General features: G+C 36.2%; 1 protein-coding gene across 1 annotated transcript; it reads left to right on the plus strand.

The window, feature by feature from the left end:
• The first annotated feature begins 71 nt into the window (after nt 1-71).
• On the plus strand, nt 72-23,795 carry LOC145674413 (uncharacterized). Its single transcript, XM_081744440.1, has 3 exons — nt 72-160; nt 2,953-3,052; nt 19,719-23,795. Exon 3 carries the CDS (start codon nt 19,742-19,744, stop codon nt 20,492-20,494), a length of 753 nt encoding a protein of 250 aa, XP_081600566.1. The 5' UTR covers nt 72-160; nt 2,953-3,052; nt 19,719-19,741; the 3' UTR covers nt 20,495-23,795.
• Nucleotides 23,796-23,931: the final 136 nt, after the last annotated feature.

Consider the following 23,931-nt stretch of genomic DNA (forward strand, 5'->3'; position numbering starts at 1 on the left):
AGCAAAGCGGAAGTGAGGTTGACTGGTTAGGGTTTATTGGGTACATTAACGGGTAAGCTACATACCTGACGAATGTAAACGTTATCACATGACCAAGAAGATGGCGGAAAGTGGCAGACAGTGAACTGAGTTGTTCGTTGATGTGGATTTTTTCTTACATGTAAGTTCAAGAGGTCTCAAAGTAGATATTGAAATATGAGCTTTCCTTTTATTGCGTGAACATTTCGTAAAAAAAAAAAAAAAAAAAAAAAATCACAATACTGACATAGTCAATATTTTCTAAGAATCCACGGAAATAGCGTTACGCAATTTTTACCGTTTATCCCATGATATAAATAATAAATTGTATATACAGTTTCTAGTGTTACATAAGCCAACCATGAATCGTGACGAATAAGAATATATTTTCTAAACAGTAGTTAAAGACCAAAAGACCGCTTTTCCTGACTTGCTATTAAAATGACAGAACAGTTTAGACGTAAATATAGAGGTGAAAACTCGACGAAATTCTTACAATCTTCTGGCAATGAACTGCATTAAAATAAGGTTTTGAAATTTTTTTAGGAATGATAGTATTAAAAGGATTATTTACTGCCCACTGTAATTTGTTTATTTATTACTTTTTAAAGTTTGAAACAATGTCGCCATCTTGTTCAATGTTACGTGCTGTGGCGTAATTTAAAGATGGCTGACTCACAGCATTCCTTTCAATATCGTAACTAACGTGAGTAGTTATTTAGACAAATTTGTTTCGGTTCACAAAACACATTCAGTTATTCACAGAATTTACGCTTTACAATAATTGATGAAGTTAACTATTTCGTGAGATAAAAGAAGAGTGATAATTAGATTATTCCTATCAATAATAATACTTTACTCTAGCATTCTACAACGCCATTTTATTTCCTCTTAGTGGGTCAACAGTTGAAAATCTGTCGCGAATTCAATTTTGACCAGTTGTGAGGGCCTATATACAAGTGGAAATCTTAAGGTTTGCTTTCTAAAGTTTTGGAACTTATTTGATCAGTTATTGGTCAACTCAATACAGTTGAGGTATTATTTTAAAGAAAGGGCGTTGTAAGCTTCCATAAACGTCAGCAAACTTAATATAGGTACAGTTAAAACTTTATTTCCATGCTAGTAAGATAAATTGTAAGAGTGTTATGAACGAAACAGTAAATGTGTAGGCCTGTAGATAAGATAGCGAGTGTTAACGAAATATTAACGTTTTTTTTTCACTGAACCTACCTAGCAACATACTCTAATAGGATAATATAAAACTCTGTAAGAGACACTGAGAGCTGTAGACCACTGTTAACTGCATTTATAGGTTCTGAAAAAAATAGGGATCTTTTGTTCACTAGATGAGAGTTTATTATTTCATGATAGAAGGGATCTTAGTTCGAATCCTATTTTTAGTCAACCTAAATTTTTCAATATTTCTCCCTAATTTCAGTAATTTTAATTGAGATTGCTTCCAAAATATAGGTTTTGGTTCACTTTCTTTCCTTTCTCATGTTTAATGACAATAAAATGAAATGTCTAGTTTAACTTTCCACGATTTGACCCCTTTGCCCTCTATCCTAAATGAGGCTGATGATTAGGGGTGTAGCCAGCAGGTTTATCTAGGAAGGTCCCGTCGTTTTTAAGGAAAGGGGCTGCTACAAAGTACAAATCCAAAATAGAAACGTGTTACAGCTAGTGAGTTTGAAAATTTTGGTTTTCGTCCGGAAAACTAACACTGCTATTTTTTTTAGCTTTTTTCTTTTTCTACATAAATATTATATACCCGGTAGTTTTTATTATACGTTACCAAGAACTACTGCCCGGACCAAAAGTTGTACCTTTATACATAACTATTTCAATGTAAGCCCTTGTACACAGAATGTATTTACATAAGATTGATTTTCTTTGAAATTTCACTTAATTTCTTTTAAGATTTCCTGACAAAAAATATTTATTTATTATTCGTGACTAAAAACACCATAACTATAATTTTCCATCTGATAAAGAAGGAATTCAATACATCCCTGTTTTAAAAGTAACATCAGTGGTCACGTTTCCGTTCAAAATGCAAATTCTCTTATTGCCATAGATTGACAATTATTTTAAAATAGGCCTATATAAAATATTTTCATGTTTCATATTGGACATGATCCGCACATGAGCACTAGGTTCATCTATTGTAGCAGATGTGGTAGCAATCTGTGCATTTGGTCATTCCTTACACGGAAGAGATACCATACTATTTTTATATTGGTAAATAATTTACCGTAAATTATTAATTATATGTAAACTTTGCTATAATTGAATGACTAAAGGGAGGTATTCTTACGATGATGTTTTAAAAACTGGTCATTTTGGAGGCCTCGGCCTGATGGGCCCTCCTCGAGGCTACACCCCTGCGGATGATTAACTGAAGTGAATGAATATGAAAGAATTGGTGGAATGGAAATGTGAAAGGAAACGGGGAGAACCTCGATAAGATCTTCGTACAGAATGTTGTCCAACACAAACTCGCGTCGCCGGGAATCAAATCAACCGTTTGTTTGGCAACTGTACAACAACACAAATGGTGTGTTACTAAAATGACTCCTCATCATGTCAGATAGTTGATTAAATGACTACTATTTTAACACAATTCCGAAGTGCGACGGAGATGAAATATCACCAGGCGTGCGTCAAAATTTAACACAATTGCAGTGACACAAAACCAATGTTTTGAATTAACACAGTAATTTCATACCATTTGTCAACGGTATCATAACTAAACAAAAACTTATTCCAGCGAATTGTTTCTTTATATTATTATTATTATTATTATTATTATTATTATTATTATTATTATTATTATTATTATTATTATTATTATTATTTGCTCGTTTTGTAAACATTTGTATATTATTTGATTGAGATACTTTAAGTAATGTTCTATTCCCTTTTTTCCCCTAGCTCTTCAGTTCACTGCAACAGTTCACTTTATAGTAGAAATTTTGAAGAGGATTTGGACCTGTCGGTACTTGTTGTTTCTGCAACTTAGAAATAATTTTGGGTAAGTTGCTGAGTTAGTAAATTCCCTTTTCGTGCAAATACAATGGTGGAAACGAATTTAGGAATACTCAGTACGAAGTAGCGAATTTGCTCTAAAGTTGGTACGTAAGAATGTAATAGAAGGTTGTAGTGATCCAAGCACGCCTACGGTGAGATGCCTCAAACATGTTATACACAATGTTTAAAAGTACACATTACTCACCTCCAAAGCATGCGTAGACTTCACGAGCGGCCACAAAAGCAGTTATTGTAGCAAGTATTCGGTCGTATAGATGCTGAATGCGTCTAGGATAAAATGTTTCAAGCTGGATGGTGATTTTGGCGTAGCTAGGCACTGGTCGCATAGCAGTGATTAGCTGGGGTGCAAGTGCTGCCCTGATGTCTCACATCTGCTTAATAGAACTTAGGTCTGGAGAATTGAAGGTTAGGGTAGAGGGCGTATAGGAGTAAAGAGACAATACTGAGTTACCATTCTGTATGGGGTCGCACTTTATCTTGCTGAAAGATGGAGTCCCGCAAAATGTCAGGATTAGGTCGGAAGATAGAATTGATGAAGTCAGGAAAGTACCACAACATTAATTGAAGTCCCCTGGATGAAGACCAGAAGCTATCGGAATGTATAGCTTGTTGTTTTCGATATCAGAATTCCAGATATGGGCAGTGTGCGGCAAATGCAAACACAGGCTGAATGTTGCGGCCATCTAGACGTTCACGGATACGTGCATGACCGTCATTTTGTGTGAGACAGAAAACATTCGCGTGGCTTCATAGCACAGCCCTCCACTGGTTTCGGGAGTAACGGTGTGGGAGAAACGTGGAAACGTAGCCATATAAGCTTCAGTCGATTGTAGTTTGTATGCTTTTAGGTAGGGTAATGCTTGCTCGGATTGCACGGAAGTCGTTACATTGCCAGTTATGGCACCAGTAATAAACTGTCTGGGCATGCGCTCGCCGATGCGTTGCGGAGACACATGTGCTGTAATACTCTTGCCATTGTTCATCCGACAGACCACTAATACATCGCAACCCATTCAGGCGGTAATTTTAGGGGACAATCATACGTCACTTCGCCGCCTTATCTTATAACAACGATGAAAGTCACTTAAGTTGCTCAATAGGCATTCGTTATCGTCGTCTTGTCATTACAAAAAGAAGTAGAAGACCCCGCACAATCCTTATGGAAATTGGATTTCGGTGGAATTGCTTGAAACCGTAATATGTTGTAGATTTTGTGATCCGAGAAAAAAGTCTTAATGGGCAGAACCACGAATCACTGACTGTTTGGCCACTACGACGCCATTTTTTGAAAACAGTCAAAGATAATGATAATCTGGATTTCGATGAAAATGACTGAAACCGTGATATGTTGTAGATATTGTGATCCTGAGAAACAGTTCCAATGGGCAGAATCATTAATCATTGACTGTTTGGTCACTACAGGGCCATTCTTTTGAAAACAGCCGAGTATAATGATGTTCTGGATTTCGGTGAAAATGAATGAAGTTTTGATGTGCTGTAAATCATGCCATCGTGACGAAAAGTTTTAATGGGCACAATTATCAATGATTGACCGTTTGGCCACTACAGGAGTATATTTTTGAAATCATCTGAGTATAACGACGTTTTGAATTTCGGTGAAAATGATTGAAACTCTGATATGTTGTAGATGTCGTGATCCTGAAAGGAAAGTGTTAATTTGTGGCTACCGAGAAACTGTATATCACTTGGTACAGCATTTTTTCGCATTCGGGAGGTTCGGCCCAGGCAGGACATTCTATCTAGTGTTTTCTGGACCATACCTTTGTCCCACAAGATAAATATCGAGATATTACCCATGTTAAATTGTGTTGGCCTCTACTCTCCCATCCCTTTTCCGGGTTGTGGGCTAGAATGAGATCTAAAACTTTTCATGGTTTCATACAATCCACCAAAATCCTAGAATATCGATACTTCGTGATGTTTTATAAAAACTGGCCTCGTAGTGGCCAATCGGTGAGTGATTGGTGGTTGTGTCTATTGAGACATTTTCTCAGGATCACAAAACCTACAACATATCGCGGTTTCAGTCATTTTCACCAAAATCCAGAATATCATTTCTGCAGTTTTCAGAAAGTGGCCTCTTAGTGGCCAAGTGGTCAATGATTGCTGGTTGTGCCCACTGAGACTTTTTTCTCAGGATAACAATATCTACAACATATCACGGTTCCAAGCAATTCCACCGAAATCCAGAATATTTATCTTCTGCTGTTTTCAAAAAAAGTGACGCTATAGTGGCCAAACAGTCAGTGATTGGTGGTTGTGCTCATTGAGACTTGTTGTCAGGATCACAATGTTTACAACATATCACGGTTTCAAGCAACTCCACCGAAATCCAATTTTCATAAGGCTTGTGCGGGGTCCTTTGATCCACACACACACACCTATATTCATCGTGTCGTCCGACAATCTTCAAACTATCACCAGCTTGCTCTGTTGGTACCACAGTTAGGAAGCCTTTTATGATGGTCTATGTGTTGTGAATTTTAAGCTAAGATTAGTGTGAATTATACACACATACATTCTGAAGAGAAAATTTCTATAGAATTTCTGTATACGGTACTTTCCGAAATGCGTTTTTACCGTTTGACAAACGTCTTTCTTAAGAAAACGTTTTGTCGTTTTTATTATGCTCTGAGCAAACATAAAACTAGGGAAGCACAGGAGACAAGATTTGCGGCTGACTCGTCTCAAAAATGTGCTGTAAAAGTGATGTCTCGACTTAAAAAAAAGTATTTCTCTATTGGAAGAGCTCTGACTCAACTCGATTTTTTTTTCAGAAAAATTCTGTCTTGAATCATCTCGTGCGCATCCCTACATAAAACATCTATTTTTTTTTTCAACTCGCGTCTATAACTACAGCAAAATTTTTCCTTTTTTTCATGAAAGATAAATAATGATGTGTTTACGTACGCACAAGCCAAACACAAAATAAGGAAAATAAACTGTTTCCTAGCCAGTAGCAAACTTTATATGGTATAATATATAAACAGTGTAAAAATGTATGTGTGTGTGTGTTCCATCAGAACTCTGAAATGTTTAGAGTAATTTTAACCAAATTTGCTAGACGTATTACTTACAATCTCGAAAACAGTACTGTGGGGGTAAGATCCTCTTGTCTTACTTAGGGAGAAGTGAGATACAGGGGCGTAAATAAAGGCCACACAGACCCCACTTTGCGGGGGAACCAAGCCACCAAGGGCCCCCCAACTCGTGAAGTGGGACGTAGGGAAGGGGCCCCACTCCACGCTGTCTGCGGGGTGGCCCCCAAGCCTTTAGTTACGCCACTGGTGAGATAGGTGACATATAATAATAATTTTTAAAAACGAGCGATATTACTGTCAAATTAATAACTTTCAGGGTCGCTGAGATGAATTCTGACAATTTCGATGCCATTTAAGGCCAATTTCAGCCTCCATTATCATCTGGGAGAGATGGTGACATGTAAAAATAATCGAAAACAATTTATATTAGTGTCAAATCAGTGTCAATTTAGGGCTTGAATTAGCGAAAGCATATTTTATAGGGCATGCAATTGATCATACTAATCCAATCTTGACCAAATTTGGGATGGTAGTAGATCTCTACTAACTTAGTGTGTGTATGTAACGTTGTGGGATGCAGACTACTGTCCTTGTGTCACTGACCAAAAAATTTGGGTTTGGACATATTGTGCGGTATTTAGATTGAATTCGTGATGCAAGCGTTAGCCACGTGCTTATTTAGCGTGGTATTAGCTCTGTAGTAAGAAGGGTGTGTGTTTTTTTTGTTTGTTTGTAGAATCTGCTTCGAGTTCAGCTAATAAGCTGATTTGAGAATGATTAACTAATATACATCGAGTGAGAAAAATAAATGTAGCAACTATGGAAGTCTAGAAGTGCGCTTGCGTAGTCTGTAAAAATGAAAATATATGAAATACGAAAATCGAAATGTTTTCTTTGTGGTTTTATATCACAACTTATAAATAGTCACGAAATCGAATTATAACCAACGTATTCATTTCTGAGGGATGTGTTTACGGGGGGGATAAGTAGAAGTCAATTAATATTGGCGACAATACTGCCGTCCTAAGCGAAAAGACCTTAACTCCAGATGTTTCGAAAATCGAGATATTGGTATGGGAATGTTCGTAGTACAATTCCGCATCTATCTAAAGTGAAATTGACGTGGTTTGACCAATAGGTAGGGGGTAATGACGTCATGAGTGTTTACCTTATGTTCAAAACTGTAACTGAAAGTAAGCGAAAAGACCTTAAGTGGCAATTCATAAGCAAAAATATTTAACTGTGTTACCACACAAATTTTACATCGTGAAAATATATTTAATAATGTTTTACTGAAATACAACAAATTTGAACGTACAGCCTAAGCCAAAACGCGTTTTGCTTATTTTCTCGAAAGTATGTGAAATGGAGATAAGGCCTTTTCGCTTAGCAGAGCAGAATAGAAGTATTATGTTGTAATTATAAGGCTTATTACATGTCGTCATAGTTTTCTATCAAATATTGTATCAAACTTTTGTTTGATGTTAGTTTGGTCAAATAAGTTTTGATAAAACTTTCTCATCCATTATAAACGATCAAAATAAAGATGAATATCCTTGCTCATTTGTTTATATTTCTTAATTCAATTGTTAGGTTACTTAAACGTACGTATGTAGTTTTGTGGTTACACCTGGTGGTGTAACTATAATGAATAAGATTATAGAAATAAACGGAATGACTACTTACAATTACTTCTGTCTCATGTCCTTCCTTTATTGCTATTCCCAAACATTTCTTATTTTCATGCCTTCTTTCATGTTCACTAAATAGGTATGAATCTATAATGTACTTATTAGTCCTGTACTTAAATTTAATAATTTAGTTAATTTTCCAGTAACTTTTGGGCACTGATTAAGAATAAATAGTCCATCATAAAAATAATAGTTTCACAGTTAATATAAGAAAGTGCATATGAAAGAGGGTTTGGTAGGATATTAAATTCCGAAGGAGGAATTTTTCAATGTAGGAAACCAGTAATTTATATTTAGAAATGTGAAACTATTACACTTTTATTAACCTATGTGGTATATGCAACATCATTTTTTTTTTCACTTTCCTCATTTACACACACACACACACACACACACACACACACACACACACACACACACACACACACACACACACACACACACAAACACACACACACAACCCTGTTACTGTCGCCCCTGCATCTTGAGGAAGCAATCCTGCACTAACTAACCTGCAGGGTCCTCTGCTGTGCTCCTGCCCTGACGTGAATAAATAGCATCCTCGTTTTTAATGGATACCTAATACAAGTTGCGTTTTCTACATTTTTTTAATGATATACGTCTGACGCGTATTTATATCGTAAGGAAAGTCCTCGTAAAGTAAATATGCACTCTTGAGTGCAACTCCTACCCTAAGAAACAATTTCCAAGATACTACGAATGAATTTCATGAAGAAATAATTACGTGTAATAATATACCACATAATCCTTCCAGACACATCAAATGAACGAATATTATCATTTTGTACGTAAATATTTTGGTATGCGCCAAAGTAATAGCATACTAGAACATCTTAAGAAATCACTTAAAGCAAGAAAAATTAAAGAATTTCTTTTTCTTTTTTTAATTTGACAGAATATTCTTAATCTACACCAATTTTGGGAGGCCACCTGCGGTACTTAGTCCTAGTATTCTTTAATTTTATAGTTACACAAAACAGGACACTGCTAGTATGCAACAAAATAATTTCAACTACTTTCTGTGTCCACGTCATACTCAATTTTAGTGCCACCACACAGCGATTTTCGTTGATAAAAATAGAAGTAGTTCTATTTTATAACAGTTGTATCAAATGTTGTAACCAACCCAAAAATTGCATACAACTTGATATCGTACATGTTCAAATTCCACTTTGATGAAATATTTGATACAATATATGAAGGAATATTTTATCGTCTATAACCGGCTTAAGGGAAGGTAATTTCTCGATCTATTCTAGTATCCCTCAAAAAGCTGGAAATTTTCTATTCATCTCTCACTGTTCATTTTGAGAAATAGTTCTGTTAATGCAGAGGACTCGGCTAAATGCTTGCTTCATATTTAAATTACCCAATGAGTGAAAGGAAAGAAAGAAAAAAGACAGGTTGTTAATTGCCTCTGTATTCTCGTAATGTGAGTTTATTGTGGCTAAACTAGAGTACCCTCGGCTCTAAATTAATTAGTCATATGAGATTAACTTAGTCAACTACTTCCTGCTAATCAGAGATTTTGAATACACTTATGATAACCATGCGCTACTCAAACCATTAATATGGGGCTAATTATACGTCAAAATGACTGCATAAGGACCAGTAAGCATGGGTGCCCGAAGGAGAGTGCAGGGTGGGGCCCGATCCCCCTGGCTCACGAAAACGTATCTATATTATAAAAGAGAACGTACAAATCCTTTGTTCCCTCATCACGCTAATACGGCTGGACCAATTTCTTTCATTTTTGGGGGGTTATTAGGATTTGGACCCTAGATGGTTTTTATCATATCACTTTAATTTTTAATTACTAGTGTCTTGAGATAATTGACCATTCAAGTGTCCATACGTACAAATCCTTTGTTAGTTCATCATAGGTATAAAAATAAACGTATGTATATGCAACCCGCATGACCGTGTCACTCGGCGGGTTAACATAAATGACAGGCGCTATAATGTTAACATTTACTGCAATTTGAAAGCGAAAAAGTAAAAATTATCTAAGTAACAAAGTTTATTGCGTTCCGGGGTGACCGCAGCGAAGCGGGGTGAACGCTGCTAGTATGTAATATAGCAAACCACGTATATTAAATACCAGAAATACCAGATGCAATATAGCAACCATGGAGATGAGCCCCTCCCTAGAAAATTTTCTTTGGGTGTCCCTGCCAGTAAGATCAAGAAATTTCACTAAATTGCGATGGACGGAACTTATTCGATCTTGACAGAACTTGGTACATAATAAGCCTTACAAGCTTGATACGGATGTTAGCTTAATACGAAATATTATGGTAAGTAGACGTTTGGTGCCGAATAATTTATTGTCAAATTTGAGTTTGGATTTGGTGAAATGAAGAAATCTCATTAAACCGTGATTGATGGAACTCATCCGCTTCGACCAAATTTGGCCACCAAGCTCATCAAACTCTACCATAATTTTAGGCAGAGTTAAGTTGAAGGATTTGGTTCCCTTGTTGAAGGATTTGGTGGAAGTTGTTGTTTGGACGTAGTCAAATTTACGTTCGATGTATCCCTTCCGATCTCGACGAAAATTGTCATTGTGATAGAACTTTATATGTATATGAAATTTGTGACAGAACCTTAGCTTAGTATGAATACATATGTATGAAATCAGGGCCGGCTCTACCATATGTGCAATATGTGCACTTGCACTAGGCGAAAAGTTTCGTGGGGCGGCAAAGTATGTCATAACTATATTATTTAAAATAAATATTTCTTGTTGGAAACAGACTTCATGATAATAATAATAATTAAATTTACTAAGCTGTCCATTTATTTGAATACTACATTCATAAATCATGTTTAGGTCGCATTAGCTTGAAGTTACATGGACAGTGCTAAAGCAAATGTTCAAAAGAATCCCAGCATAAATTGCTTGAGTGTTGTCAAATACAAGAACTCAATTCTCGAACAGTGGCGAACACCTGTTCCATTCAGTTAGTTATCTCAGTTCTGATATGAAAACTAGACTTCTTATTGCCACAAACAAGTTTCTTATTATTGAAGGTGCAAACAAGTTTTTTTTTCTAAGTTTCTTAACAGAAAATCAAGAAATAAAGTTAAAAGAGCTAGTTACGCTGGAATTACAAACTGATATATTGAGATTGAGGCTCGATGTTCTAACTATATATAAAACTAAATGAACTAAATTTAAAAGAATACTTCCGGTTGACATTGAAAGTAGAAATTTGGCATGACTGTAGCTTTCCGGGACTGACCCAGAGAAAAAATTGCCAAAAGTGAATATTTTTAATTTTTAGGGGTCTAAAGGTGAGATGAAGAAATTCCCCATGTTGTTTAAATAGACCTTTTTTATTTTTAACTTATAATCTCATATTTTAGGTACTTGGAATTGGAATAGAAACCTGAAATTCTGTATGCTTGTACGTTTTCGTTGACATTGAAAGTAGAAATTTGGCATGATTGTAGCTTTCCGGGACTAGCCTACAGGGACATTGCCAAAAGTGAATAATTTTAGTTTCTAATTGATCTAAAGGAGGGATAAAGAAATTTCCATGTTATTTAAGTGGGCGTTTTCTTGGGATACAAAACCTTATCTTTTAGATAGTTGAAATAGGAAAAGATACTTGAAATTTGGTAGAATTGTTAGTTTAAGAGGTGCGAGGCCATGGGCCGAGTAAATGTAGGGGTCAGGGGGCGAAGCCTTCAGTTGTGATAAATTCAGAAAATGTAATTAAAAAGCAAATGCACGAAATTCACTGTTGGTGCAAAGGCTGATATATAAGAGATGCGAGGCCGTAGACTGAGTAAATGAGGTGGTCTGGGGGCGGAGCCCCCAGCTAGCCAAACCTGGTTGAATCCCATAAAAAGGATTATCACATTTTCTCTATAGGTATATTTGCTTTACCTTTCACTCACATAATAGATTATTATTTAAATAAAAAACAGACACAACGAGATTGTATTTGTAGTGTTTAGGCATTTCTGAATCCGAATGCGCTTTCCCTCCCCTTTGTTGTTCATGATAGAGTAGCATACTTAAAATCGTGGCTTCTAAGATTTGTTCTTTCTTAGGGGTGGGATTCGACAACTGATGCCTTTGCACTGAGCGGCAAATTGCCTATGGCCGGCCCTGTATGAAATATAATATTGTGCAGATCTTTGGTTCTCCAGCGGCCATCCAAGTGGAAGTTAGAACTTACTTGAGGCCAAAAGACAAATTTGATGGACGATAACTCAAGAAGCAATGGCCGGCACATCACCATATTTAATGTGCATATTACGCTCACTACCGTCTACAATCGTTTCAAATTTAGTGACGTTGAGAGCTATAGTCCTTGAGTTATTGTCCACCAAATTTTGGGCTTGGCCTTGTTAAACTTGTTAAAGGAAGTAAGCAAATGCAGTGTATATTTATGACGACATGTTAAAAATGTATGAAGGACAATATTTCCCTCTATTGGAGAACTTAATACTTCACTCCCTGTAATTAAACTTCATTGTTTACAAAAATAGAAATCATCAATATCCTCATTATCTTCATTTGGCTTCGTTTTCATAGTGCAATGAAGAATTAAAGTGCTTACTTCTGGTGCGTGGGGTCCCAGGTTCGACCCCAGGCAAGTAAGTTTGTGGTGGACAACATCGTGACCCTGGGTTTTCTCGGGTATTCCTATTTCCTCCCACATTCTCATTCCACGGATTCTTCCATAATCATTCACTTACTTTATTACCCGTCTTCCTTAAGCTAACTGGCAGAATCACGGGGCGTTAAACTGAAAGATTTCATTTCATTTCATTCACAATAAAGAAAATTATAGCACAATAACAAAATGATTCAATGTAGTGTATTTTCAAATTACAGCTCTCATATAGTTTAGATTATCTAGACTAGGGATGTTCGAAACTGGTTTTTATAAAAACCGGAAACCGGTTTCTAGAAAATCCGAAAAACCGACATTTCGGCTTTCTCCAAAAATCGGTTCGGTTTTTTCACCGAAACTGGTTTCGGATTTTCTCCAAAACCGGTTCGGTTTTCACCGAATACATAAACTATTTATGTGGAAACGGAATCCTTTTCCGGAGAACAACGAAACACTATTCTGGTCAGAAATAGAATCAGTTTTGGAAAAACTGAAACCGGTTTCGATGAAAACCGAACCGGTTTTGGAGATAACCGGTTTTTAAAAAAATTTCAAACGCCGATTTCGGTTTTCCTAAAACCGTAAACCGTAAACTCGTTTTTTGTGCCCATCACTATATATAATCTCGACACAATTTACGAATAGGATTTGTATTCGACTGTATTTTCGATATTTATGAATTACTACTCTAATTTGAGAAAACCTTGTCGTTACGAAGCACTCTTCGTAATGCTGCAGAACATTTCAGTAAACAGAGTACATGAGTCACTTCCCGCCAGACACATGTAACACAGTTATATTCCGTTATAACTGTTCTTACAAGAATTGGATTGCTCGTTATAGCAAAGCACACCCAGATGACAAGATGCCAAAGGGAAGTCCGGTACGTGATATTTTGACTGTAGATCACTTGTTTTAAATGGACTTGTTTTCCTCCACCACTCGACGGTCGGTGTGAGAGACGATTACTCAATAGGACTTAAAATGTATTATTAATATTACGAGAGTTAACATCAGATCCTGGAAAGAGTTATCATCAGGGCCCGGATCTTGTTGACCTAAAATTTTCTAAAAAGTGACCTATAAAATGACACTAAAATTCTTGTAAAATGACCGTAAAAATCACAAAAAATGACCTTAAAACCTGCGTTTTTAAAAACGTTTATTTCGTTAAACATTGACATTTTTTAATATTCATTGGATTTTTAATTAACATTTCTCACTCATATTAAAAAAAAATTGTTTCAGTTAGTTGCACTCCATTGATCACTTATTTCTATTGATCAGTCCATTGTACGGCATTGTAAGTATTGAAAGCGTCAATTCACTCCCGAGTTGAAACTAGGAAGCACTTTTAAACAATAAAAGTTCCCAAGTGTACATTACATGAGAATAATAGATAAAAATTCTGTTTAAAATCTTTGTACATCTTCTAATCCATTTTTAGTTATTCACGTGATCACATCTTTTGTGGTCAACAACCCAAAACTATATCTTTGGCCACCTACCAACCTCCACCTTTCGTTAACCAACTACAGCTTAGTTTTCATTTAAGAATGCAGTTTTTCCACCCCGATAGTCTGGAAGCAAGAAAAGAGATTATTCAACTTCGTCTTTTCCACATCCGTAAACCGTGTTCATTTAAAGATTTCCTTATGTAGAAGAAAGATAATAAAAAGACCATAAGTGACCTAAAAGTTACCTTAAAATATTAAAAAATGACCTGAAATTTCAAAACTGCAAAAAGTGACCAAAAGTTGACCCTAAAAAACTATATTTTTAGAACCTATAGTTGATGTATAACGTTTTTATTTGAACTTGCCTTGTCCTATCCGTAACAAAAAAAAAAAAAAAAAGTTGATTTGTCAACAAGATCCGGGCCCTGGTTATCATTAACGGTAATAATCACTAGAAGAAAGGTTGACCGGAAAGTAATGAGACTGGTTTTCTTGGGTCAGTTAGAGGGGCCCGAAGGCGGAGTATCCGAGCGTGACGGTTGGTGAAGGATGTGACGTAAACGATCGATTTCTCGTCAGTTGGTTTTCACAGATGGTGGATCGCTTGGAAGTTGAGAGATATTTCAGGACCAGGTAACAGTCAAAGTGCACAGTAATGTGGCTGAGCAGTGGCATGCGATAAATCTTTCTGATCAGCTTTATAAATACACTTGTTATGATATTCAGGGTGTGGCAGAAAAAAGAACCTTTCCTATTTAGGAGAAAACCTGTAATAAAACGCGCGGCTGCACTCAGTTTATCGAGAACTTTTAGGTGGTATTGCGACTTGAAAGAAAAATTTAGACTCTTTTCGGCCCACCTTAATATATATTGCCCCTTCTTCCTGGAGTTGAATTTCCGAAAACGCTGAGGGACTTATCCACTTATTTGTAATTGGGATATTATATATATATCAAGTTTTGTCTTCTTAAAATGAAAGATTGGGAGACACTGTATTCTTGGCGTATATTTTAAACCCACTACCTCCTCCTTAGGATACACAATTTAATGAAAGTGGCATGGGAAAAACTCGGCTCTACAACAGTGGTGTGTTGAATATTTAGTTTCAAGCGATTCATCGATTTATCCTTCGTTACGAGACACAGAACATCGATTTGCATTTCGAGAAAAAAATAAATTTTTCCCTCCTGTCCTTTAAAAGGGGAACTTGTACAACTCTAAATACTGATTACATTACTTGTAGTTAACCCTGAAGCACATGGTTTTGCCATTTGACTACGTTTTATACATCTTGCTACAGCCGCAACAGTACAACTCCATACGGCTATATCATGCATTTTCTATGCTCTGCTGTGATTCTAATTGTAATTTTTCCCATTAGATCTCATGTACTTGAATTCTGGTAGAGCGTAAAGACTAAATCTATATATATAAAAGAGAACGTACAAAATTTTGTCCGCTCATCACGCTAATACGGCTGAACCAATTTCTTTCATTTTTGGGGGGTTATTAGGATTTGGACCCTAGATGGTTTTTATCATATCACTTTAATTTTTAATTACCAGTGTCTTGAGATAATTGACCATTCAGGTGTCCATAACGTACAAATCCTTTGTTATTAGTTCATCATAGGTAACAAATAAACGTATTTATATGCAACCCGCATGACCGTGAGGATCGGCGGGTTAACATAAATGACAGGCGATATACAGCGGAAAATAGCTTGAATCTTCTGTTTAAAATTTTTTAATTGATTTGCTTATTTTTACAGACACTTTTACAATATGCCAGCACCGGGATGACCGCAGCGAAGCGGGGCGGGTTAACATAAATGACAGGCGATATAATGTTAAGATTTACTGCAATCTTCTATGGTTTTTATCATATCACTTGAAAGCGAAAAAGTAAAAATTATCTAAGTAACAAAGTTTATTGCGTTCCGGGGTGACCGCAGCGAAGCGGGGTGAACGCTGCTATCTATATATATAAAAGAGAACGTACAAAATTTTGTCCGCTCATCACGCTAATACGGCTGAACCAATTTCTTTCATTTTTGGGGGGTTATTAGGATTTGGACCCTAGATGGTTTTTATCATATCACTTTAATTTTTAATTACCAGTGTCTTGAGATAATTGACCATTCAGGTGTCCATAACGTACAAATCCTTTGTTATTAGTTCATCATAGGTAAAAATAAACGTATTTATATGCAACCCGCATGACCGTGAGGATCGGCGGGTTAACATAAATGACAGGCGATATACAGCGGAAAATAGCTTGAATCTTCTGTTTAAAATTTTTTAATTGATTTGCTTATTTTTACAGACACTTTTACAATATGCCAGCACCGGGATGACCGCAGCGAAGCGGGGCGGGTTAACATAAATGACAGGCGATATAATGTTAAGATTTACTGCAATCTTCTATGGTTTTTATCATATCACTTGAAAGCGAAAAAGTAAAAATTATCTAAGTAACAAAGTTTATTGCGTTCCGGGGTGACCGCAGCGAAGCGGGGTGAACGCTGCTAGTGGTAATATAAAAAGAAAATAATAATTTCAGAAATTCATGCACTGTAATATTTGACGTGCCGAATTTCACACCTTCAACTTAAGCGAATATTTTCATTTGGTATTTTCTGAATAAATAGTGCAAAATTGTAGAAACTGCACCCGTATCACCATTTAGTAGTGGCATTTTGGAAAACGCTAAAATATATTTTCCACTCTTTTTAGTTGAGAGTTCAAATGTCGAATTTTATACCTTCCACTTAAATGAATCCTTACATTTGGCATTTTCTGAATAAACAGTTATTTTTTTTCAATTTTATAGAAATTAGGGGTGGGCACGAGCGAGTTCGAGCGAGTTTTCATTGAAACTCCACTCGACCCGAAACAGACATCTTTGAGCTCGACTCGAGAACTCGGCTCGAAAAATTTCTTTCAACTCAACTCGAAACTCGAGTCGAATTTCGAGTCGAGTCGAGCCAAAACGAGCCAAATGTTGTGTGTAATTCCAAATACTTTCTTTAACTATCCGACATAAACAATATAATTATAATCAATGATACTTATTACTACTACTACTACAACTTCTTCTTCTTCTTAATCTTCTTCTTCTTCTTCTTCTTATTATTATTATTATTACAACACCGCATATAAACATGAAAGACAGACGCTTTGTATCTGAATACTAAAAACTAGTTAGCTGCTAACCTCGGTAGTCGTAGGAGACAAGGACATCGTTTAGGAGGTTCTGGGTTTGAGTTCCAGAGGAGCAAGTATTCAGGCTCAAAAAAAAAAAATTGTTAAAAGTTATAGGGCGCCAGCCAAACATGTTCAAAACTGTTCGTCCCGGGTTTAGGGTTGTCAATGGCTCAAGCGGCTCAGTCCACAGCTCTTTCACTATCGGGCCGAGATGGCTTGAGCCATTGCTCATCTGAGCCGAAATTAACAGAGCTGATGGCTCACCCCAACCAAGCCGGCTCTAGCCGATGCTATATCTGACCTGAGCCGAGTCGGTGGCTCATCCCAACCGAGCCGGCTCGAGCTGTTCGTTCAGTTGAACCGAACTGAGTCGGTTGACATCACTACCCACGTTGAGCTTCTGCTTGGGCTCAACACTTAGACCGTGCAGGTCTTGATGGTGATCTATATACTATTATATTAGAGTTCATGACATTTGAGGCTGTCTTGTTATAGAAATCCATTGTCGTCTTGTTAATCGAGAAGAGACGAGATGGCGGCAACACTAAAAATATCATCTCGTGAGCAACACTAAAAATATTCCACGTTACTGCTTACATTTCTCATGGCTTTCGCTTTCCAATCTAATCAGGCAATGATTTCAAAACGAGTTAAAACGAGCTGAACGAGCGAGCCATTTATCAAACTCGACCTGAAAACAATGACTTGGCTCGGAACTCGACTCGAGAAAATTATCTTTGACTCAACTCGAAGCTCGACTCGAATTCACTTCGAGTTTCGAATCGAGTCGAATTTAGCTCGACTCGTGTCTATCCCTAGTAGAAATCGTCTCCATTCCTCTTTTTAGGAGCGACATTTTCAAAAACGCTGAAACATGACAAAATGAAATCTTTCAGTTTAACTTCCCACGATTATGCCCTTTAGGCTAAAGAAAACAGATGAGTAAGACAAGTGAATGATGATGGAATAATTGGTGGAATGAGAAAGTGGGAGGCAGCGATAGTACCCTGAGAAAACCCACGGACAATATGCTGTCCATCACAAACTTACTTGCCAGAGGATCGAAACAGGGGTCGTGTGAACCAGAAGTAAGCGCTCTATCACTGAGCTGCCGTGTACCAAACGCCGAAACATTTATGCACTTCTTTTTATTTAAGGGTTCAAATGTCCAATTTTACATCTCCAACTGAAGTGAATTCTTACAAGTGAAAGTTTCTGAATAATTACTTGGTTATTTTAATATGTTAGTAATTATTCCCTTTCCTCCTTAGAAGAGAAACACAAAATTTAGTTATTTTAAATGGTCAATTTGTATGCTGAGTTTCGTCTTCCTAACTTCAGGGATTCTGGAGTTATACTACAGAGTGGCCCATAGTCATAGATATGATATTTCAAAGACTGCGATAAAGAAATTAGGAACATAACTTGAACATAAAGTTGAACACATTACTCTCATACCATTCCTTACAAGAATTTTAATCTCTGTTCTCCATGGCATTATCCATCAGTGCACCATCCAAATCAATACATATTTGGAGTAGGGATGGCCATTTCCGGAAAAAGAGTTTTCCGGTTTCCGGTAATCACATTTCCCATTTTCCGTTTTTTCGGAAAATTTTCCGTCTTTCGATTTTCCGGAAAATTTTCCGTCTTCAGCTTTTCCGGAAAATTTTCCGTCTTCCATTTCTGGAAAGTTTTCCGTTTTCCATTTCCGGAAAATTTTCCGTCTTCCGTTTTTCCGGAAAATTTTCCGTCTTCCGTTTTTCCGGAAAATTTTCCGTTTTGCGTTTTTCCGGAAAGTTTTCCGTCTTCCGGAAAATTTTCCGTTTTCCGTTTTTCCGAAAAGTTTTCCGTCTTCCTTTTATGAATTTTTCGGTTTCCGGAAAAATTATTTTCCGTTTTTCAGGAAAATGTAGCCATTCCTAATCTGGAGATGAAGAGCAACGTTGTCAGAAACAGCTTGACAGACACGTACTTGCATCCTGTGGGGCTCTTCTGTGATAGCTTCTCGTAGTTCGGCCAATTTGCGTATGTGATGTTCATACACTTTGTCCTTTAAAACACATCATAAAAAAAAGTCAGGTGGTGGCAAATCGGGAGATCGAGCTGTCCAATCCACAGATACACGTCGACTTATCCAGTAGTTTGGGAATGCTTCCTTCATCCTGTCTGGCATACACTAACGATTCTAACTGTTCTGTATCCAGTGACCGTTATCTCCACTCTTAGGCTACTCAGTGTTGCCATATCAAAACTTTTTGTCCAGAATTACAAATACTACACTCAGTCAAACATCATATACATAATTATGGACCACCCTGTATTTTTGAGAAAAAAAATTGAAACCCCCTCTACCTACCTTATAATACGTATCTCCAAAATCCTTCCTTACACCTTGCCTTCATAATAAAGCTATTACTCTGTCCAAATTTCGTGTTTCTATTTACAGTTGTATGGCCTTAGCTATGACGAGTCAGCCATTTCTACTCTTTTATATAATAGGATAGATTACGACATATGTTTAGAATTAATGAAATTATTTAAAACAGACGATGTAATATGTTATGTTCATTACTTTCAGATTGCTTTCATTAAGGCGTCAACATGGATCCAGTGAAATTTGTGTTGGACGACGGAATATCCGTGGAGGTAAAAGTATCTATTGCACCGTCTGCAGTCCCATGTCAGAACGTTACTAGAGAAGAATTGGGAGATCATGGAATAGAAATAACGACATCCTTTTGTATTCCAGCAGCTACTTCGGTATCTACCGCTAATCAACCTAATGGTGCTACAGCAACAACTCCAACCGATAAGGCCTGTCGACAAAATGGCGCTGAAGAAGGTCCTTCAGCTGATGTTGGTGAGGGCAATCAACCCACAGAGTCTGTTTCAGTGAATGGGACCAATCAACCCACAGATCATTCTGAAGTCCATAATGAGACAAACCAATCAACGGAACCTGGTTCAGTCCCTGATGACACTGGAAGTGCTCCGTCTAGCAATGCTGCCAGGCCACGCACCATTACAAGATTAGCTGCGTCGTTCGATCTTCTGAAAGATTCAAACAAGGCAGGCCTTCGTAATAATCAATGTGCCCTGCCAAATCCTGCTAGCATTCCGCCTACAAACGAAGGGTTTGTTGGTGAAAATGATGATAGCACAGATGATGTGGGTTGTGGAGTCTGTGAGAATACTCTCTTCAGCCTTGTACAAGAAGGAGACATGATCTTTTCGTTACAGTGTGGGCATGTTTTCTGCGAAGAGTGCTTAAGTGAAAATTTGAAAGAAGTTCGCATTTGTCCTACATGCCGATGTCCAGTTGAATTTGGCCAAGTCCGAGCTTTGAATTTCTAAGTAACTATTTCTCTCCTTACATTGTAGACATGTATATGTGATCATCGTTTGTATTACAGAAACATTGTTTTAAACAAAGCACTGATTTAATTTTGTACCTGATGGACGTAAGAAATATACCAGTTGAAAATATGCAAAAAAAAAAAAAAAAAAAAGATCGTACGAAGCAAATGATATATTGATATAATAAGCAACATTTTATAAAATATTTTGTTAATCTAATTCTGTAGTTGGTACAGGTAGTCCTCGACTTACGTAAGTAGATCGTGGCAGGGTTCCTTATGTAAGTCGAATTTTTACCATACCCTAAGACATGGGCGGCGATTAGGGGGGGCAAATGGGGACAGTTGCCCCCCACTTTTTGCAGCAACCCATTAATGTATATACCGTAGTTTCATTTGGAAATATAAAGTTTATGTATGTATTACTGTTTCATAAGGAAAATGGTGCTATGTAACATTTGCCGTTGAGTGAGTACGTATTGGTTGTCTTCCCGTGAAGTTAAGAAAGCTACAGGAATTGCGTTTTAAGTGCGACGGAAAACAACCCAAAAATTAACCTATTAGAGCACAATTCGAGCATACTTTCAATCCAGAGGTATAGAAGCCAAATCTGCTAAATCCATTTTCAGTTTTGTCAGGAAACGAAGAAGTGATGTCCTTATGTTTCAGAATTGTTTAACAATTTTCTTGTTTAGAGGTCCCTACTTAATACAAATGAGTGAAATCAACCATTAAACAAAATAAGTTGTTCAACAATTTTGAAAACATGAGGGCGTCACTTTTTCTTCGTTCCCAGACAAAATTCAAAAATAGATTTAGCAGGTTTTGCTTCTATACCCCCTTCTTACAAGGGCTCGATATGTTAGTCAGCCGCTTTGAAACTAATTGAAAGAACATTTCGCAAAAAAAAAAAAAAAAAAAAAAAAGTATTTCACAAGTTATTCTTTAATTGCACAAAAATTGACAATTCCTAAAATGTCTTATCTTCTTTCTAAAGTAAGGAGTATTGATTAAAAAGAGGGTAATAAGAAACAACTTCTACCTTTTCCATTGTTTTGTAATGTAATATACGAGTGAAGTGGTGTGTGTTTAGAAGTGTAACTGTATATACAATTAAATTTAGTGAATTCAACATAATTCTACGTTTTAGAATTATTTTGTATAGCTGGAGTGTAGAGTGATTCTAAGTATTGTTGTCTTTTGATGTGTTCCAAGAAAGTGAAAACTGCACCTAATGGCAACGAACATGTTTCGGGAAGCTGCAAAAGCAAATATTGCTTTTAATGTCGTAGCATATGCTTGTAGTATTTACTGTCTTTCATTTTCTAAGAGTAATAACATGCATTTAATAGTATGTGTGAAATTAAAAATTAAGTTGTTCAATTATCCCCAGTTTCAGTATAGCATCTACTCCTTATTCATTACTATGATTATTATTTCTATTTATTTGGTTTTCAAATTTGTTATTAAATAATCTGATTACATAATTTTCCAGACAGAATTTTAAGGTGTTCATGAGCAAGGAATCAAATCTCTTCTTACATTTTCGTTATTTCAGAGTACAAAGGTCTAGTACCTACTTGCGTTGGTTTTGTCAATTTACTTAAAATATGAAATACGATGTACAGTATTTTAACTTAAAAATATAGTATCCTATTAGTTATACAACCTTTAGTGAAACAAAGTGTTAGAAACAACCAGAAAAACTAAGATTGATATAGAAATATTCAGATCATGTCTTGTCCCCCCCCCACTTTCAACGTTGAATCGCCGCCACTGCATATAATTATGAGCAAGTACGAAAGAATTCAGAAAAAAATGTTTATTAATACTGCAGTGCAAAAGCTCACTTAATGTGCTTCATAAATAGGATACAGAACCTTAATATACTTATAACTCTGATAGTAACTAATTAGCTCTATGGCCTATGAAACCCGGAGGTCCAATGCCGCATTCACAAAAGCTCTCCAATGACTTCTGTCCTTAGCCAATTGGATCCAGTTTCCACTTTGTACTCCTATTTCTATGAGATCTATCTTAATATTGTCCTCCAATCTGCACCTAGGATTTCCCAATGGTCGATTCCCTACTGGACTTCCAGTTAGAACTTTGAAAGCATTCCTACCTTCTTCCATTCTGGCTACATGACGTGCCCACCTGAGCCTCCTAGATTTGGTAGCCGTAACAATGTTTGGTAAACGGTATAAATAATGTACAGTAGTTCCTTATCATGAAGTTTCCGCCATTTCCCATTCCCGTTCTTCTTGGATCCGAATATTTATCTCAGGATTTTATTCTTAAGTACTTTCAGTCTGCGTTCTTTCCGATATTGTAAGAAGTATTAACTAATTAATAACTGTTTATCAATAGTTAATTACCTCATTACCAGGATTACCAACATGCATGTCCATCACAGTAGATGATACTTAAAATGTAATTTATAAATTTTAATCAACTCGTTTCGATTATAGCGGGAGCTCATGTGGTTCGGATTCCACGTTAATCAGTAGGTCCACGTCTCATATAGCCTCGCTGCTGAAAGGGACGCTAAACTAAAATCAACTCAACTCGTTTCGATTATAACTTCAAGCTTTTACAAAGGAACGTGATCAAAAGAAAATAAAGCAAAAGGAAAAGGAATCCCTTCCATACATATTACAATCCACTTTTTTTTTAAAAAAAATAATCAATTTCTTTCTTTTCTTTTTTAAAAAACAATTATAATTCCTTTAACAACAATATTTAACAACTCAATAAATTTAAAATATATAATTTTAAAAATCGTGTAACGTATTAGGAATCGCTACATACTTCTTACTTGAGATTTAAGTAACATTCGTAAATTTTACTTATATGAGAAGTTTCTTACGTATGATTTTTACGTATGTCAAATTTACGTAACTCGGGGACTGTCTCTATTATAAATTCCAAATTAACTTTTGGGTGCACCATAGAATGTTCAATTTACTGAAATACGAAATTATGTTATTGTGTACTTTATATTTTTTTAAATTTAGAATGTTGTTTCTAACACCCCTTCTGGAATGAATTGTTTAATAATATTTGTTATATTTGTGAACCCGCCCCGTTATTTTGTTTTTACATAAAATAAACTGTTTTTTGAATAAAAATTCAGTGTACTATTTTAACATTGTAATAATCTAGTAATGTAATAAATCTGTAGTAGTGATTTTATTTCACTGAGAGGTGTTTTTATATGTGTTAAAATTTCTATAAACAACAGTGTAGATTAATTTTACTAGAATAATTAACAAGGTATTTGAATGTTTGAATCACTCAGTTAAAATATGAAGAGATTTAATTCAGTTTACTATCGTTATAAATTATTGTTCAAATACATACCAAAAAACAGAATGAAAATTAAGGAATGTATTTGCATATGTTACTTTTAATTGAACTAACATTTCACATACT

This window comes from Thermobia domestica, chromosome 17, assembly GCF_964235325.1.
Source record: "Thermobia domestica chromosome 17, izTheDome1.hap1.1, whole genome shotgun sequence".
Lineage (NCBI taxonomy): Eukaryota > Metazoa > Arthropoda > Insecta > Zygentoma > Lepismatidae > Thermobia > Thermobia domestica.

Bases quoted from the DNA above. Each gene is read 5' to 3' on its own strand.
- LOC145674413 (XM_081744440.1), top strand. From the start codon at position 19,742: ATGGATCCAGTGAAATTTGTGTTGGACGACGGAATATCCGTGGAGGTA.